At 39.5% G+C, this 15273-nt stretch overlaps 1 protein-coding gene across 1 annotated transcript in view; it reads left to right on the top strand.

Annotated features, from left to right (window-relative positions):
• Positions 1 to 2033: 2033 nt before the first annotated feature.
• Positions 2034 to 15273, top strand: part of dner (delta/notch-like EGF repeat containing) — a gene marked incomplete at its 5' end in the record, with an annotated part of 27790 nt that continues 14550 nt past the window's right edge. Inside the window, 6 exon segments of the mRNA XM_014018150.1 lie at positions 2034 to 2384; positions 2461 to 2558; positions 7837 to 8000; positions 9408 to 9556; positions 10935 to 11088; positions 12395 to 12508. Of these exon segments, the coding sequence (XP_013873604.1) occupies positions 2034 to 2384; positions 2461 to 2558; positions 7837 to 8000; positions 9408 to 9556; positions 10935 to 11088; positions 12395 to 12508 (1030 nt within the window).

Genomic DNA, 15273 nt, shown 5'->3' with positions numbered 1-15273 from the left:
AGAGAGAGAGAGAGAGAGAGAGAGAGAGAGAGAGAGAGAGAGAGAGAGAGAGAGAGCACAGAAACTTCGTCAGAGGAGTAAAAACTTCACAGAGATTAGCAGTAATGAGCTGTGAGAAAACAGGCTGTTAGACTCTTTGTTTCTCTCAGCAGAGAGCGCTCACACTCTCACATCTGYATGCAGCAGGGAGTTGGACACGAGCATCGTCACCATGTCTCTGCTCGGACTCGCTTTGTTTCTCTGATGGCTGGGCCTGCACATACTGATTTGGTTGATTCACAAAAAAACAAAAACTAAAAAAAAAAAAGGAGAAGCAACAAGATTATGGGCAGTTTTAAGTATGCTCAGTAATCCAGGGAAAAAGAACAGTGTCGGCTTTGTCCTCTCAGCTTTGTCTTCTCTCTCCTTTTCCACAAACGTATTTGGTTTTCTCCAAACAGGATCAGTTATTGATGAGAAAAAAATGGCATGAAGGAGGCTGTGAAGGTGCATTTTAACACCCCGGGACATTTAGTGAGCAGAAACTTAATTTAAAGATGAAACGCAGGCGTGTGTGTTTGGGTTTCAGTATAACCACTCTGTAACAGTTGCAGATTGAAAGAAGAAATAGATTTATGCTGCATTTTATATGAAACACACAGGCAAACAGCAATAACTACAGGGGCTGTAAACAGCAGAATGTGACATTGTACATGTGCTTACATCTGATGGGATCAGAGTGAAACATTTTATTTGTGTGATTGATCCATTGTTGGGTTGTGAGGCAACAGCTTGAGCAGCCGCCTCTTTCCAGTATTCAACTTCCAGCTTCTCCAGTGTGTCCTGGGTCTTTGCTGGGGTCTCCTCYCAGTCAGACCAACCAAACCAAACTAAAGTAGGTGTCCTGGGGGCATTCCTACCAGAAACATGAACCGTCACAACTTTCTCCTCAAACTGGGGAGGAGCAGCAGAACTGAACTTCTCTGTTTATCTTTAAGGAAGATTCAGCTACCCTGTAAAAAAAAAGTTATCTTTGGGTGATATTGGCAAAAATAATAATCACGATTAATTATAGCATTTAGCAGATAATGAATAATTCGCCTCGCCTCTGTCCGTCTGCCCCAGAGCAGCTGTGGCTACAATCAGTGTGTGAATGTGTTGTGAATGGGAGAACAACTGCAAAGCACTTTAGAGTCCTTGAATCCACCATCTTTTGGTTACTACCCAGAGTTTGTGGTAGTTGAGGGAACATAGACTGATCAATAAAAAGAGAGCTTCATCTTACAGATCAGCTATCACCTTTTTTTTTTGTCCATTTGGAAAAAGTCTTATGGTTAAAACTTCTCAGTTAGCTAGACAGATCCAACCTGGAGTACTTTACACTGATCCCCCAGCCAACCCTGTCCCTGACCAGCATCCATCCCATCAGTCCCCATGTCTTTGTTCTTGTTGTTGCTCCAATTTACATTAGTCAAAGCACCTCCAGAACCAGAAACCTTGGATTTTATAAAGCATGTACATAATTACTTGAGTTAGTCTCAGTTTGTAAAAGCTAGAAAAAGTAATTTGGCGTCAGAAGAGAATCCAGGAAATTAGCAGTGGGTATCCACTGGTTCCAATCCTAACGTCTTCTTACTCCTGATTAGAAAAGTAATTACTTATTCAAATAAATAGTACAAAAACATGTTTTTCCCCAATTTTGTTGTAATAAATTACTCTTTGGCATTGTTATTTTGAGTTAATTAGTCAGTTTTTTGGCTTGCAAACATCAAAGCAACATTAAATGCTGAATTCWCTCTGCAGTTTGTAAATTCAGTTCACTGGATGTGCCAGGACAATACAGCTGCACCTGACACCCAAAACAGTATTTACTCATTTAATAAATGGATATTAGATTTAAAAAGGTAGTTTTCCATTTTACTGTAACATTCTGTGTTTTCGTGTACATTGAGATTCAGAGTTCAGGAGGGATGAACAAAGTCAAATATTGATGTGTTTCTTCTCTGACACTTTGTTTTCTGCATTTCTGTTGTTTGTTTCCGTCATTATCTCAGTTTTTCACAGACCCCTGTGCCAGCAGCCCCTGTCTCCATGGTAACTGCAGCCGGAGCGGCGACGGCAGGGAGGAGGGGGAATCGGCGTATTTGTGCGAGTGCACCGAGGGCTACGAGGGAGAGAGGTGCGATCAGATCCTGTTAGACCTGCCGCCCGCCGACTGGGACCCCGTCACCCCTTCCGCTCCCGAACCGGCCACCCCGGTAACTTCCACGACGACAGCTGCTGCTCAGCCACTGCGACCAACCACAGTCCCAAGCACCACCACCACTCCTGCACCGCCGACCCTGCAGACATGGCAACCCAAACCAGGGCAGAGGCTCCTGGTTGTGCCGTGGGAGGCAGACAGAGTGAGCACTCATCATGTAACAACGTTAGATTTCTCTTCCAAACGTCTGAGGAGCTCATGCTGTGTGTGGGTTTCAGGTGATGGAGGGTCTGCACTGTGTGAGCCCTGAGCTGTGTGAGCTGACATCAGGGACCCTCACTCTGTCCGTGGAGGTGCCTGAAGAGACCGCTGTGAAGTAAGAACACATAACTGTCCTCTTCATGCAGTGTTGGAGGAAGATGAGCTGAGATCCTTCTCTGYTTTATTTCAGACTTTTCATCAAACTCGTGTTTGGAAACAACCAATTCTGTGGGTTCAGAAACCAAAAAAACAAAAAACAAAAAACAGTCAGAATGTTTGATTAAGTTCACTCAGAAGAGTTTAAATTCAAACACCTATATGTAAACATATAAAAGTTTACACTAAACACCTGACCTCTTACCACTGACTCTGAAAGTCTGAGGCCTTTTGTTCTACCTCTATTCAGCCATATTTAAAGGCTGTGTCCAAATTCAGGGGCTGCAATTTCTGAAGGACCAGACTGCACACTGCACCAAACACAATGGACCTCATGCAAGAACCGTTCATACGCACAGATTCGTTCTTAAGTTGTGTGTACGAGTGATTTAGGAGAATTTGTGGCATTCACCAATGTTTTCGTATTTTAAAATTTTTTTTTCAGATACGAACAAAATTCACGAGTGGTCCAGACCTGTCGTATATTTTACGAGCAGTCAGTCTGCTGTTATCCACTTTATATTTCGTTAGCTTGAAKATATTTCGAGTTGAAAATAAATCACACTCTATAATTATGTTGACAAGAGTCTGTTCTGTTTGAATTAGGGTTATAATTTTAAATGTTATAATGTAGACTAATGGCATTAATTGGTTAAATTAAAATAAATGTGCTTTCAATTTTGTTGTATAGCACTACAATATTATTATGAAGTTAATTGAAGTTTTGAGACATTTTAAAATGTTTTTTTCAGAAACGTATCTGACACTRGGGGGTGGGGGGTGGTTAGCGGTGCGCAACCGCTCCTCTGAAAAAATGAAAGCTATGTAACACAGTTGTTTACACTGAAATTAAAAATATTTGACCAAAGAAAAACCAGAGCAGGACTACAGAGAGAGATAAATATGATTTAGATTTTTATTTCTGACTGTACGACCCACAGGAGACACGACATTAACAGCAGTCATCATTTCATTCCTCCGGTTTAAAGCAGATCCTTTAATTCCACAGCTGACGCTGCTAAAAATTACTTTTTTTGTGAATCTCTGAGAGAAGAACTTCAATCTCCGAACTCGTAAAGTTCTTCATTTTTACTTTGCRATGTCATTCATGAATGAACTCTTCCTGGTATGTGTGGCAGGAAACATATATCCTTATATGGTGTTTTTGGGGGGGTAATTATGTAAATCACCTCTCCCTGTGCACGAGCAGCTGGATACGCATTCATCAGTTTACGCTCTTCATTTACACACTTTTCCTGAAGATAGAAGAGTTTGTTGAATCTGATGTGGCATGTTCGTACGAACCCTTCGTACAAACAAAAGTAAGAGACATTTAGGATAAGAATACAAACACGTTCTTGCATGAGGCCCACTGTGTGCCAGGTCTTTTGTCAATCGCAAAGACAGGAAAAAACTGGTTGTGACTATGGATAGTCCAGCCTTCAGCTTTATTCCCACCCTTACCCCGGTGTATGTCCTGTCGTCTAACAACGGCGATGGTACTAAACACAATTAATCAAGTTTGAAAACAGATTGAAAGTTGCAAAATATTAATATCATTAATATGATAAATTGACAGTTAGMTTAGAGGCAATACATAAATACAAGCTTGTTTACGATGACTTCTGGCAGGAATATTACAACAATGTCTAAGCAAATGACAAAAGCYTAACAACACAGCCGCTTTAAACAATCAATTATTGTACCACCAGATTTTAATTTAAAACTGTACTCCTGTCTCTTGCTTTGTCCACCATTACAAGCAAAAAACAAACAAAAAATAAAAATAAAAAAAGCAAGAAAAGATTTCCCGGATGGCCCACAATGCATCTTAGGATAGGTTGGGCTTAGAAGGATACACCAGACTTGTCCCTCAAATCGAGGCAAAAGAGTCATAACTGAAAGATCCATTGAATATGGACAGCCATCGTAGTGATGTAATCAGCCTTCAAAGTCTGCCTTCAATTGATGCAGCCCCTGCGTTTGGAGACAGCTGAAGAAAAAGTGAACTTAATATTCCTATATCTAAAACCACCAACTACACCATCAGTGCAAACTGATTTAGCTAAGAAGAAGACCAGGGCTATTCAACTGATGGCCTGCAGGCCACATCTGGCACGCAGGTGTCTTCCGTCTGGCCTGACTCAATTCAATATAAAAATAAATTATAAATCAATTGTAATTTTTAAATTTATGATTCAGTGCAAAAAAGGTAAAAGACAATAATACTTATTCTTTTACATAATGCAGTCCCCATACCATTGTCAGACAAACACCCTACCTCACATCTCTCAGATSTCCGGCCCCTGAGCTGTGGCSCCCTGARCAACTTACTTGAATAACCCTGAACTACACCCTGTTATGTACATGTTCAAGTTGGATTTYCACTGCCAAAATCCACAACATTTTTCAGCTGAAAAAAGACCAGCCTGAGTCCCACAATGCAATGCGCCAACCCCACAACTGTGGAGACAAAGTGTGTCAAAAGAGATTGACAGATGTACCAAACCCACCCTACTTTTACAGGGAATTAACAAGACAGTGCTGCTACTGAATCTGGTTCTTTCATCTTGTGGAGAGCAGTAAAGTGAAGCTAGAGGAGACACTAAACCTGATGCCTTAAGAATTACAGAAGTTATTGCCCGCCTTTCATTTTTACAGATAAAAAGTTAGTGTGGTAGTAGCAGATCGGAACACATTCTGTGAGCGCTAACAGATTTTGTAAAGTCGATTGCATGAGGCTTAACTAGAACAGCTTTAACTTTGTCCTGTCTCATCACAGGATGACTTCAGTTCATTGCTCTGGTATGAAGGGCGGCAGGTGGCATGGGTTCCCTTTTGAGTATTATTATTTTGAAAAGCTGTAATGYCCTAAGACAGCATCGCAATTGCCGGTAAATAAGAGTCAATGAATAATGCATGAGAAATGGTCAAGGTGAATGTTGGACGTCCTTGAAGTTGTTCTCATTATAGATGAGCGGCACGATGCAGGGCTCYGGTGACGATCTCAGACAAGGAGCTCCGAGCTGTGTGTTAATCAGCCTCTGCTGCTTTGTTGTCATACTGTATAATTACACCCAGTACCTGAACACACACTGACACGCGGGGTTGTGGAGGAGACAAACTTGCATGCGGCAGCACTAGTACCATCAGTGCAGAAACACTCTTATTTGTGATCAAATATGGTTGAAGAGGCYACATTCCAATCTGATCAATTGAAAATGGTCRCAAATAAAATTCAAGYTACTGATGCATCACACRGCTGCTTTAGAGGTGAAGGAGATGAAGCTCCCCCCAGATATCTGAGCTCCACATGTTGCCCTTCCAGCTGAGCGCAGACACCCTGCAAAGGAAAACTCATTTCAGCTTCAAGTAGCCAAACCAGCAGATTAATATTTCACTCACACTGCAGGCCCAGCTTCATGCTTTGCTCTCTCTTCACTGCAGCACTTTTGACACCTGTAATCCACCTATTTAAATGCAGCAAATCATCATTTTTCTTGTTTCATAAGCTTATAAGAAACMTTTAGTTTCTGATATTAGGAGTCTGATTTGATTGAGTCAATAATAAACAAACATAAAAAACAACCATCCCATTTTTAATCCTCGTTTTCTGTGTGAGGCCTGTTTCTGCCGTACAGCTAATAATACTAATCACAGCTCTTTAAAGCTGTAAACACTCATTAGGAGAAAAAAAAAGCACAACAGCAAAAGAGGTGAGAGGATAATAACAGGTTGTTTTATTTGTTTTGGTTAATGTGGGATAGATTAATTCAGAGTGGGAGTTGGGTTAGAGRTGCTGTCATTTAAACGTCACGCTGAAGCTGCAGAGCATCTTCCTTCCAACCACAGCTGACAGAAACAAACTCCGAGCCACCATCTGTCTTTCATGAAGGTTTTCTGTGAGAGATCCAGCTCAGTTCAGTTTTTTTCTTCATCTTTCACAAGCAGCTGGTGCAGTCTAGTCCTTTATTTGATAAGAACCTGAACTTGTAATTGCTTGAAAACCATTGTCTATAAAGTTAAAAACATTTTCTCCTCCACTTAGATATCCTATGTTGGCAAATTCATCTGCTTTTGTTTTGAGAATCACAGCTCTAAAAATCCAAACTAATTTTGTCCAAATAGGGGTTGATTTTGTTGACAGTTAATAACTTGTCAGACCAGATCTATGAAGTCTCTACTTYTATAGATTTCCATATACTCACAAAAAATAAAATAAAAAATAGCTTCAGGCAGAGTAAAACAATTGCAACAAACAAAACATCCATAAATAGAACAACAGGGCCAACACTGGCCTAGAAGACAAAACTATAAATCTGCAAATAACCTCCCTGAAAACAWGCCAATCTGGAGCTATTAGAAAAGGATTTTAACTAAAACAATYATGTCATGAATAAGTGATGGCAAGTTAAAGCTTTATAAAGTAGGATTTTGATAAACTGCCATAAAATCTGCCATTAAAAGTTTGGATTTTTTAAACATGGTAACAATCCATTTAGGTTGTGAACTAGCCATTAGCTTTTCAATCTGATCAGAATTAAACTATTTCACCAACGTGAGGGAGTTCATAAAGCTATCTAGATGATAAAAGTGAATTGTTCCAGATTTTTTTCACAGAAACACACAAAACATCTGAACTAACAAACTAAAATAGAGGAGCAGACACTACAGAGCAGCACACAGCAGATTAAACAAACTCATTTTCTCAGAGGAACATAAAACTTAGCACAAAATGTAAGGACATTTATGTTTATAAGATTATTTCTTTGATGTAACAATAGTTATGGTAATAAATACTCGTGACCTGGGGTACCAGAAACAAATGTCAGTAGCTACTGTTGTGTCCCGTCTTAAAGGCACAGAACATGAAAATATACCACACTACAGCAAAAAAAAAAAAAAAAAAAAAAACTGTTTCGTAGAGATTGGCGTTTTTTTATTTGCGCAACCCACATACTGAGCTCTGCTGCTCATCCCACAAATGCATGTTCCTTACAAATGTGGCACCATTCAAAAGGGAAATTAACAGGCTTTCCAATGGTGTAAGATTTTTTGTCATGAAGCATTTTTACAACAAGAAATAATCTACCAAACACAACAGAACAAGCTGAAGATGCAGCTACAAACCTATTGAACTACGTTGTAGAGCCCATGATTATCTTTCCTTTTATTATCATCGATGTTTCTTATTGTCTATCTCTGTCCTTATTTCCTTCCCTTGTTGTCCGTCTCAGGGTGGTGGTGAACACCAGCGGTGCTCCGGTGCTGTGGCGTGTGAGTGAGGACGGTTTCCTGCGCTCCTCCATTCTGAACGGGACCACCATGTGGTTCCTGCAGGCCCCCGACGGACTGGTGGTGTCGGACAAGCTGCTGCCTCTGGGACAGAACTACTTCCTCAGTGAGCCTCTACTTTCTGAGTTCAAACAGAGCAAAAATGTACAACTTCATACATGGCTGCAGTCAATGCTTGGTTATTGCCTCAAACAGCCGAGTGTTTGGTTTTTTTAATGAATAATTGCGATGTAAAGCACTGTATGAAGGTTTTAAGCAACTCTAAGATAAAGCAATACGATGAAGAACCAAAAAGGTACATTTTAATTGATTTTTTTGTCACTTAGCAATAAAAGGTGTGATGACAGAAGGAAAAATAATCAATATTTAACAGGAAGAGCCTTTCGTCTGAACAACAGCTTCTCTTGTTGGTACAACTGCAGAGAGTTTTTTTAAAGGATTTCATCAGGTTTGTTGTTCTAAACATCTTGAAGAACAAACTGTTTCTGCTCAGATAGTCGTGTCTCTTCATGTGATCAGAGATGTTGAAGTCAGAGAAGTGTGGGTGATGACGTCACATCAAGGACTCCTTGTTCTTTTTTTATACCAAATAAATTCTCAATAACTTGTTCATCATCCTGCTGTGGGATGAATGTGGAGGTGTGTGTACTTTATCAGCATCGAGGACACCATTAAAAACCAAATCCCCAGCTGCAGTGTGTTTTTATGTCCTCAGAGACACAAATGATTGTATAAGCTGAAATGGGTGCAAGGGGATGGGTAATTGACCTTTTTTGTGTCGGCGCCACACCTGAAGCTGTTTTCACCTACTTCCTGTCTGGCTGCTGACCTTCATGTGTGTTACCTCTGTGGCAGCTGCATTAGAAAGGGAAGGACATGGGCGGAGAGTTAAACCAGGAGAGGGAGCGAGGATAATGGAGAGAGGGAGAGAGGGGCAGATAAAGAGGGGCTAAAGGCAAAATGACAAAGCAGGATGGGATTAGAGGGGAGGATGGAGAAACAAGAACATGCAGGAGAGGAAAAATGAAGGTCAACTCGTGAGACATTATTTATTTAGGGAAGTTTTCAGCTTAATCATGCAAGATGAACATTTCCTCCTGTGATGACAATATTGTAGATTTCTTCTGGCTATTGGCTTTTAAAGTCTAAAAGAGCAATGACTCTGCAGCTCCAACTTTTGATGTCATTGTGGAGACGATCATTTAATCAGGGGACTAAACGACTCATCTCTGCTTTGATTGGTCGGCATATTTACGTCATCACTCCCGTCTCTGTTGGGCTCAGATCAGGCTCCAAACACCAGCCCCGTGGACCTGTCAGGTGTGATTGAACACAGTAATAAAAAATGAGAGGCTTGTAATTTAAAGATCCACAGTGGGGTGACAGGAAAACACACACTGTGTGACTCCAGCCGTCCTTCCGTCAAACACCTCACCACCAAAACACAACCAACTCCTAAATCAGGGATTTCCTGATTACACTTTCAAATCTGCCCTTTCCTCCGCTGTGGTAGGTGTGATGCGTGTGGGCGCCCCCACAGCCCCGGAGGTCACCCTGCGCCTCAACCTGACGGTGAAGGCCAGCAGCTGCGTGGAGCCCGGCAGCAGCTTCAGTGACCCTCAGTGTTCCGGGAAAGGGAAATGTGTCACGCAGCCCTCAGAGGTGAGATCCACGCCGAACACAGTTCATCATCTAAACACAATATTTTCAACACAAAGACACTACAACTGTTCCAAAAGCACAACAAATACAGAACTTTACTCCTGGTTGCTGACTGTGTACTTTCACACAGACTGCATACACAAGGACAACGTCATGCAAAATTTAAACTACGAGTTTTTATACTGAAACTGGTGCTCAGCCTTACTATTTCTTTTACTTGAATCTGAAATAATAACGTTTTATGATAATAATGGAGGGCTGATCATACTGGTAACACAAAGAGAGTATCTGCTGTTTTTGTGAAATATTGCTTATTTTATTCAAAGCTCTGAAAAAGGTATATTGGAAGCAGTGAATAAAAAACTGGTCCCGAATCATGTTTCAAACAGAATAGACTGAATCCACTGTTTTATTTTGTATATCAATAAAAGTGCAAAGTACAAGAATTTTGCAGCACATTACCTTTATAGTTCTAAATTTGTGAGTATTTAAAAGCTGTCAGCATTTCAGCTGTGTTTGTGAGAAAGTTACACATTTATATTTGCATAAAGTGTTTAAGAACTTTTGAACTCCCTGATTATAAAGAATTACAGAGGTATGAGTGATAAATGAACAGACCATTGTTTTGCACAACTTTGCAACACAATAATCTCAACTTTAGCAATATTGTGCAGATGATAACCGCAGGTGCTCCTGTTTACTGGATCCCATCCAAACCAGAAAGTGCTCACATTGTAAACAAACACGAATCTTTATCACAGGAATTAAATGTGTTAAACCAATCAAATAAAACATACACAAAAACGTGTTTTGCATATTTTTTGTTATACTTTTTGTGAGTAAATGTGTTTATTTAGTGTTCTGTTCCAGATTTATTCATGTCAGTTTTCTGCATTTTGCACCTCAATGCCAAAGCAGACACATGCTGACGGGCTGCAGCCCACCAGAACAACAAGTCCCAGCAGCTCTGATGAAGATGATATTTATTTAAAATGTTGAAAATCTTAATTAAATTCTAACGGAACAGAAAATGAACAAGGAATCAAGTCTAATCCTTGTGTTTAAAAAAGGATTTGGGTTTTATATCCCTAAAGGAAAGGCTAATGGGCACAAATGATTAAATATCTTTATCAGATGCTTGTTCTGCATCTTTAAACAGGCAGTGATTTCCATAAACACGTCTGCTTTTATTCACTTTTTGAGCATAACACATCTGTTAGATGAGAAAGGCAGAATGTGGCACTTTTGTGTCTGAAGTGTCACTGAATTCTTTTACAGAGATCAAACTCAGCCTTTCACTTTCACGAGTTTTTCCTCTCTTTTCCCTGACGTTGTTGCACCTAAACGTGCGAAACTTGTGCATGATCCTTACCCGCAGAGCACCTTCTTCTGTGAGTGCAAGGATGGCTTCACTGGGATCTTCTGCGAGGAGTTCGACGCCTGCCACCGCAGACCCTGCCGCAACAATGGCACCTGCGCTGACGTCAGGCAAGGAGGAGAGGGGAAAAACTTCACGTGCGCCTGCCAGCCAGGTGGGTTTGTGCCCGTGGTGCATTTTCAGATGGTTTTCTTCAGCCCCACCGGAGGTTGGTTTTCCAGTCTGCTAGAAAAAGAACCGCTGGAGTCTGACTGGGTGGTCTCTGCTGGTTTGATCAGAGCTTCAGACTGTTGATTTCTTCAGTCAGAAAATTCTATCTTAAAATGTGTTTTTGTTTAGTAATTCATTATAGTCTGTCAGTAAAAGCAAAATACAATACAGTTTTTAGCCTATGCCTCTGGATGATGGTTTAAGATTGAATGTTTTGTTTAAAGGGCCAATATTATGTGTTTCTCAGGCATATATTTAAATACTATACTATAATAAAGTATCCATGCCACCTTTAGTTGTTATTAAAATGCTGGTTTTATGTTTAAATAGTAAATAAACTTATCTTCTCATTACTTCCTCTTCTAATCGCCTTGAAATTGGCCTCTGTCTCTTTAAGAACCACCTTCCGCTTCCGTTTTGCCCATTTCGGTGTGGGGGTCGTGCTCGCCCGGGGGGGGGGGGGGGGGGGGCATGATGCAGTTTACTTGGCATCTGAAAATACATTTCCTCAAAGGTATTTTTAATCTGAAAAGAGCTTCACTGAGTGAGAACTAATGTTGAGAGCTCAGCAGACAGTTAGGTTTTACTTTCACTTTTACCCGAGAGCCTGCAGGAGTCAAGGGCGGGGTGTGTGGGGAGGGGGGTGTGTGCGCTCTTCCATGAGGAAGTTCAGCTTAAAGACACGTCCCAGGGGGCGTTTCTGGTCCCCACCTGTCGTTTTGCTCCTCAGCATGGCTGCCTAAAATCGCTGCAGGATTTCTCAAACATGCATAAATGAGTCAGAGCAAGGCTTTGGGCATGTTTTTTTATGAGAGTGTGACATTATGACATGATATAAAACTAAAAAAAATTGATTTTACATGATATTGCCCATTTGAAAGTGATTTCCATTGTTAGAACTTTTGGTTTTCTGAAAGAATTTCAAGTAGTGCTGTACAAAACTGAGCATTAAATAATAATAAAAAATAATACTAATAAATCAGGCAAAGTTCAAAGTAAACATTTGAGAGATTTTCAAAAAATCCTGACAAACTGATGAACAACATCACTTACAGGGATTAAACACCTTTACACAGTTTTTCCATTTAACTCTCCTGCTGCCCTCGGGTCAAACTGACCCAAAAGGCCTCAGTTTGAGGCCTTGTGAGCAGTACGAGGGTTAAAAATAGAAAAGTACCATTGTTGGTCATATCCTCCAAAATGTTGACGGTATGTTGTTGCTCTGATGTTCTGATGTGTGATGTGTGCAGGTTATGAGGGCGAACGCTGCCAGCTTCTRGTGGACCACTGCCTCTCTGAGCCCTGCAGACATGGAGCCACCTGTTTCAGCAGCCTGGCAGGGCCCAGGTGCTACTGTCCCGAAGGTAGAAACACTGTTATTCAAAAAAATAAAAATAAAATAAAAAAATAAAAAAGAAAAAACTATTGTTGTGTTAATAAACATGCTATTGATAGGCTGTTTAAGCTCTGGCACATGTATGACATGTTGGAGCTTGATTTGTTTGGCAAAAGTTACGTGATCAGTGTCCGAAGCTTCAAAAGTGCTGAAGTTACATCACTGATACCTGATTCAAATGTTTATGAGGAGGTGAATCATCTGCTGGATTCATAGTAATTTGGTGGCAAATTTGTAAAAACATATAACAAACCAGTTGTAGCGAGACATGAAGTCAGACGGTCTTTTGTGTTTAGTTTACCAGTTTAAAAGAACAAGTGAAGTAAATATAAATTGGTTGAATAAATAATGTCATGATGGTAGAGAACTGGCAGCATAAGCATCATTTCAAAACATATTGTGAATTTGTTCAGATTTTTAAATATGAACTGTGTTTACAAGAAATTACAGGAGCATCACTTAAATTGTATTTATCATAATTAACCATAAACAACCATAACTTTATTTCTTCACCCACAAAAAACACCTGTTCAAAGCAGCAGAAACCTGATAGACGTAAATGTCTCATATTAAACTCTGTCATGATAAATCAGTTCATTTTGGGTTGTTTCAAGCTGCTCTTTGTACTTTTGGCTACAAGATTGGCCAATGAAGACTGTGGGAAAGCTTTGAGTTTTCAAAACAAGCTTCAGTGCTTCTGAAAATCTTCATATGCATGTAATAGTAAAAGGTCGTACGAGATCTGAAATGATTTATTTACAAAAACAAACAAAATGCTGCTGTGGCAGCAAACAAAACTTGTGGGGATTACATCAGTGACTGACATATTCAATGTACCCTTTCAAACTAAAGAAACAAGCAAAGCAACAGGGGATGTGAAGACCAACTTAACGAACCATGATGAGTAACACCTGTGAGGGGACATCAGGTGGGCGGGGCCAGAGCAGGAACATAAGAGCAGAGAACATTTGTGGATAAAACTGACACAAATATTCTCAAAAACCTCTTCCAACTTGACATGTTGTCCAGAAACTGTCTTAACAGCTCCCATTTGTTGTCTGTTTTTATGGTAAAAATGCTAACTATTAGAAATAAAATTCAAATATCTATATATTTATTGCCAGACACTACAAAGCAAACGGGCAATTATTCAATTACCTGTGTCTGCATGTGTTTTTCTGTCCGTTAGCAAAACATTTCATGAACCACCAGCTGGTTTGTGATGAAACTGTCACAAAATCATTGTGAAATGAAGATTTACAACTGGTTCAACTTTGATGTCAATCCAATTCAAGTTGGCTGCAACAGCCACGAACCTCAGAAAACACAAAAAGAGCTACAATTCAGCCAATTTTACAGATACTGAGTTCAAACCTGGTGTGGTAGTAGCTGAGAGTTACCCCTAACACGTACTTCAAGCCCTAACAGATTACACAGAATCCCAGAATGTTCTTTAAAGGTTTGTTCAAAACACAGAGCTCAGTTCATTTTCAGCCCAAGACTATCTATAAGACTCTGGTGGTAGGTGATTTTCATGTATTCAAGGGATGGTAGACTTAATATTTTCTGCTGCATGTATCTATGCCACTCTGATGCCTAATTTAAACCTTCTTCTTCCAACCTAATTAGTCTTCATAGCCTGAACGACCTGCACCAGCCTCTCTGGGGAAATCTGCCACCACAAAAAAGCCCAATGCTTTTCTCATTGAGAGCACACTGCTTTGCAATTAATTGAAGCCACACACACAAACTGTGTTTGCACATGAAAAATGCAAGAAAGATAACAGGGTTTATGGACACACAAATAAACAACAGGAAGGAGAATAAAAAAACAAGGATGGTTGGAGGTGGTTGTTCCAGTTTTGCCTCCCAGCAGTCAGATCAGTGTTGAACTGGAGGAGGCTCAGTGGTCGACGTGAGATGGTCTGATTTTTACTGCATTAAAACAACAACCACCTTAATACACCACATGATTTATCTGCTTTTATTTGAAAACTAAATGCAATTACCATTGATTTTGCTGCCTAATTAGTACAATATATTAAATAAGGATACATGTGAACATATTGACAGTCACTAAAAATCTTTGTTAGCTTTTTCTGTGTTCATGGCAGAAGATTTTAAACTAATACTAAGATTAGGGTCAACATGCTGTTTTCGTTATATTTATTCATAATTCTTAAAAAAGTAAAATTAAGAGCCTGACATTCTGGTAATAAATTACAAAAATAAATAAATAAATAAAAATAATTACTAAAAATTAATAAATAAAATAAAATAATATAATAAATGAAAAAAAATTCAGCATGAAAACACTAAAAATTATGGAAGCGTATTGATGATATGGAGAAAAAAATATCTGAACAATATCACGTTTGTACAATATACTTATGTTTTACTAACATGATATTATGTTGTAAAAACATGATAATTATATTGTATAAATGTAACATTTATATTGTACAAATGTGATAGTTTTCAGAAATTTATTTCCCCCCCATGAAATCAATTTGCTTCTGTATAAAACTGTGCTGAATAACTGCAAAGAATTGATAAAGGAGCTGAAACTGAGTTGGTAAAGCCAAAAGAAGCAAAACCCTAGCTAAAAGCTAAATGCTCAGGGAGGATTAGCTTAAAGTTAAAATGAGTAAATCTTTAAATAAAGAAGGGAGGAAAAAAAGCTAAGCTGAAAGTTTAGCTAAGGATTATAATTATTAAAATACTATCTAAAAG

This window comes from Austrofundulus limnaeus, unplaced genomic scaffold (assembly GCF_001266775.1).
Source record: "Austrofundulus limnaeus strain Quisiro unplaced genomic scaffold, Austrofundulus_limnaeus-1.0 Scaffold184, whole genome shotgun sequence".
NCBI classification, from domain to species: Eukaryota; Metazoa; Chordata; class Actinopteri; order Cyprinodontiformes; family Rivulidae; genus Austrofundulus; species Austrofundulus limnaeus.
The sequence above is the reverse complement of the archived record's forward strand: the minus strand, read 5'-3'. Positions and strand labels throughout refer to the sequence as shown.